General features: G+C 47.8%; 1 gene segment (V, D, J or C); it reads right to left on the bottom strand.

The window, feature by feature from the left end:
* LOC103674603 overlaps positions 1-3172 on the bottom strand; it is a 44533-nt gene extending 41361 nt beyond the window's left edge. The window contains 2 exon segments of the C gene segment in view: positions 2519-2825; positions 2921-3172. Coding sequence covers positions 2519-2825; positions 2921-3008 — 395 coding nt within the window.
* Between the last annotated feature and the right edge of the window lie 862 nt (positions 3173-4034).

Below are 4034 nucleotides of genomic sequence, written 5' to 3' on the forward strand. Positions count from 1 at the left end.
GAAATAGTGGGCAAGACAGAGGCTATTATACACATTTCTAACCAGCGGATTTCTCATGGTGTGTCTAAGTCCTCAATAATATGCAAGAATTCTAATTAGTAACATACAAATTCTTTTTAACAAATTTTCAAATAAAGCCATACAGGTTTTCTATGAGACAATAAGTATATGGAAATGACATAGTAAAAGCTCTCCTGATCCCAACGTTTAGAAGTGACGTCTCCAAGTTGTGCCCTTTCCTCTACTGAAGACTGTGTCCCTGACACATTCTGGGGGTGAAACATATAAAACGAAACAGTCCGCATGGATTTCCAGGTGTGCCCAGAAATTTTCAGAATTGTGATTTTTAGAAGACGACGCTGACGGAACAGACACGACTTTTCCACAGTACTCGTGTGTGTGATCGGTTGGGAATGGATAATATAACTGTGGAAACTGATTTTTTGAGATGTTCTTAGACTTTATTCAGCATTGATTTCATAATACGTTGCTTCTGTTACTCAAAGTCATTGTGTCTCACCCACCTCAGGAATGAAATAAATGAGTTGAGCCCAAATCATCAGGGTATTTCAACCATCCAGCTATGCAAAATCCCCCACCTATGAGGTACTGGGAGCCCCTCTCTCATAGTCAAAATGTCAATCTCACTTCAACCGACATTAATGCAGTCATCACTGTACCGGGGCCTGTACATTCTAACACGATGCTTTCCGTGTTGTTAGAATCAGCCATTTAAACAAGCATTTAATTAGCAATCATTTACGTCGGACGGGAGGGCTGATTGGTCTCTGGCTGGGTTGGCTTTACTGCGTGTGGCCGCAGTGTCCTTGGTGAAGCTCACTTAGCCAGAAGGACAAGGGCAGGGGGTAGGAAATGACTCCAAATGTGACTTGTTGTTCCCACCACATAGGAGTTGTTTGCTCCATGCACAAGACCACTGTCCTCTTAGTCTGTAACTCAAAGGCACTACGGACCATGTTGAAAACACATTCACATTGACTTGGGAAGACTTCTCATGACAGTATCTTCATATTTAGCTAGTTTGTCTCTAACCAAACTGTAAGAGCTCTCGGAGTCACTCTCCTGTGGAGTCAGGCACTGAGAGGGAAGGGTTCAGTTATATTAGGCAATGGGGAAGACATATGAAACACCCCTAAAACAGAGCAAAGGTAAGTTACTGACCCTCCTCCCCCACCCCTTCCTGCACATGCTGGAGCCTTGATCCAGGCTTCAGTAGAGGGTAGGGGTGTTGGGCTTTTCCGCAGGCAGGCAAATCTTTCTCTCACCACTAAAGCAGAAACTGAGAGTAGTTAGTGAATCTGAAAGACCAATTTCCTTCAGGTCATGTAGACATTCTTTTCGGTAATTATATTTACCAATGGTATTAACTTGTACCTAAAATTTGAATTTTCAATTGAAAATGCATTAAAATCAGCTTACCCCTCCTTAGAAGAAGTTGACTATATAAGAAGTTGGTAAACATAGTGATATCTTACTGGTATAATTTTTCTTTAATACAGAAATTAGTCCCAATATTGTGGCAGTTAAACCAGTTCCTTTTACAGAGGAGAGAACAGAGGTTCAGGGAATCTGGTCACAGAATCCCATATGGAGTAGCATTCGGGGAGAAGCGGAGGGCTGAGGCCCCGGTCTCAACCAGGGCTGATGCATCAACCTGCGTGAGGGCCATGTCCCCCCACCGGCGTCAAGGGCCAGGCGTGCCAGTGCACGAGTGTGCTGGGAAGTTAGATTGTTCTCCGTGCTTCTGCTCACTGAGTCTCCACTGCAGAGTAACCCGCAGTGGGCAGGGCAGCAGCTTAGAAACTGGAATCAGGAGGTGACTTCCAATGTCAGCTTTCAATCATTTTATGGTAAATCTCTCTCTGGAATGATTTATGCACAATACTTTATTCCCACATTCTTCACTGGAGATGGCCAGATCTTCAATCACTGGTCTGTCACAGCTCTGTTCAGTGGAAACAAATACAAGTCACAATATGAGACACATTTTCTAACTGTTGCATTAAAAAAAAAGTTAAATAAAATTCTAGGATTGTTTTTATTTACTGCGAGATATCCAAAACAGTATTTCAACATGTAATTAATAGAGAAATCACTAAAAAAAATTTCATCTTTTTTTTAATAGTCTCCAGAATGTGACTGGTATATCACAAGCAGCCCATCTCAGCTTGGACTAGTGGACTAACTACATTTCACGTGCTCAGGAGCCACGTGTGGCTAGTGGCTCATGGCTCCTGCATCGAGCAGCCAGATTCTGCTCCAGAAATGATGCGCTGAACCATCTTCAGAGAAGTCCCCCCCTAGACAGGACAGGTCCCTGGGTCTGCGCCAGCCTGGGCACTGGGGCTCCTGAGCCGTTAGCGAGAGTCCGGGGTACTGAGGGCTGACCCCAGGGCAACCCCAGGGACCCAGAGCTAGTGGACGGTGCCAGGCATAGAGTATCCTGGGAGACAGAGAGCTTTTTGCTCAGGGAGATGGTCCCAGCGCGGGGCTGTGCGTTTCCCAGGCAGCGCAGTAGTACACGCCCTCGTCGTCCTTCTCCAGCTTCAGCACCAACAGGTTACAGCTGTTGCTTTGCTTGCCCTTCTTGACGTTGACTTTGTCCGCTTTCAGGACTGAATCCCTCCTTACATACGACCCAGACATGTCGAGGTAGAGGAGCCTCTGTGGGGCACTACCCTCCTGGTGGCGGTACCAGTGGATGTAGTTGACCGAGGTGTCGACTTTGCATGGCAGGCTGGCCGTGCTGCCCAAGCGCTCCACGACCACATCTGGCTGCTCCAGCTTGAGCCCTGATCCACTGCCTGAAGGGGAAGAGGGAGAGAGTGGTGAGATAAGGATGGCAGGAGGACTCAGGACCTCCCCTGTACCCTGCACGGGGGAACGAGTCAGGACTTACCAGGAAACAGGAGGGCACACAGGATGGCAAGGGGACCCAGCATGCTTCTGCTTCCCACCTGGTGGAAAGAAGCCCAGGGTGACCCCATGACTGCACCTGCTGGGAGGAGACTGGCTGGCTGGTGGCAGAGGGCAGATTAAGATCTGAGCCTCTGCTTCCCCAAGGCCCCTGTAGGTACTGGTGAGAGAGAGGCGGGAGGGAGGGAGGAGCCAGAGGGCTGGGACAGGTCTGACCACAAGAGGCTGGTGAGGGACCATCAATGGTCAAGATGCTAGAAACACTGAAGAATGTTAGTGCAACGAGAGCACCAGCGATAACAGCAATCCCTGATTGGAGATCCACTGCACTGAGCACTGCAGTAGCTGGTTTCTGCTCGTTGTTTGATCACATCCTGAAAATCACCCTGTGGGATGAATGCTAATACCCTCAATTCAGAAATGGGGAAAGCCTGGCTCATATTTTAAGTAACCCTTCCAAGGCTGAATACCTACTGTGAATTAGGTGTGGATATTATCCAGGTCTGCCTGGAGACAAATCTCAAGCCTCAAAGGGCCACTCAGTACTGACAGAGCACCGGGTGCGCAGGCTGCTCGAACGCAGGGACAGCACAGAGCAGAGATCCTGCTGGAAAGGCAGCAGCCCCCTGAGCTAGCATTGCAGCATTTCTCCCTGCTGTCTCCTCGGAAGATGGAAATGCCCTAAAGTGCATGATAGCTGTGTCGTATTGGACAAGCTTGTTCTCCTCCTTGTCCTCACATGTCAGAGCGAGCTCATTAGGTTGCATGTGGAGTAAGCAGGGAGTGTGAGCAAAGCATGTGTCCTGTCCCGGATGCACAGAACAAGCTCAGGAAATGCTGGGCATTGGTGTTTCATCTTAAAACTGGACTGGTTGCATAGATGACTCCTGGGGTCCTCATAGTGTAGAATTACAAGGAATATTACATTCATGGGAAATCAAATGTGTGTGTGTGTGTGTGTGTGTGTGTGTGTGTGTGTAGACAGAGAAAGAATTTCTTTTAAGCTCTGAAGAGTAAGGGGCCGTGAGGAAACATTCAGCGAGGTTGCAGAACTCAAGAATCTCTCACATGCCAGGGAGCAAAGAGCATAAGCTGTT

This window comes from Ursus maritimus, unplaced genomic scaffold, assembly GCF_017311325.1.
Source record: "Ursus maritimus isolate PB19 unplaced genomic scaffold, ASM1731132v1 scaffold_3, whole genome shotgun sequence".
Classification (NCBI taxonomy): Eukaryota; Metazoa; Chordata; class Mammalia; order Carnivora; family Ursidae; genus Ursus; species Ursus maritimus.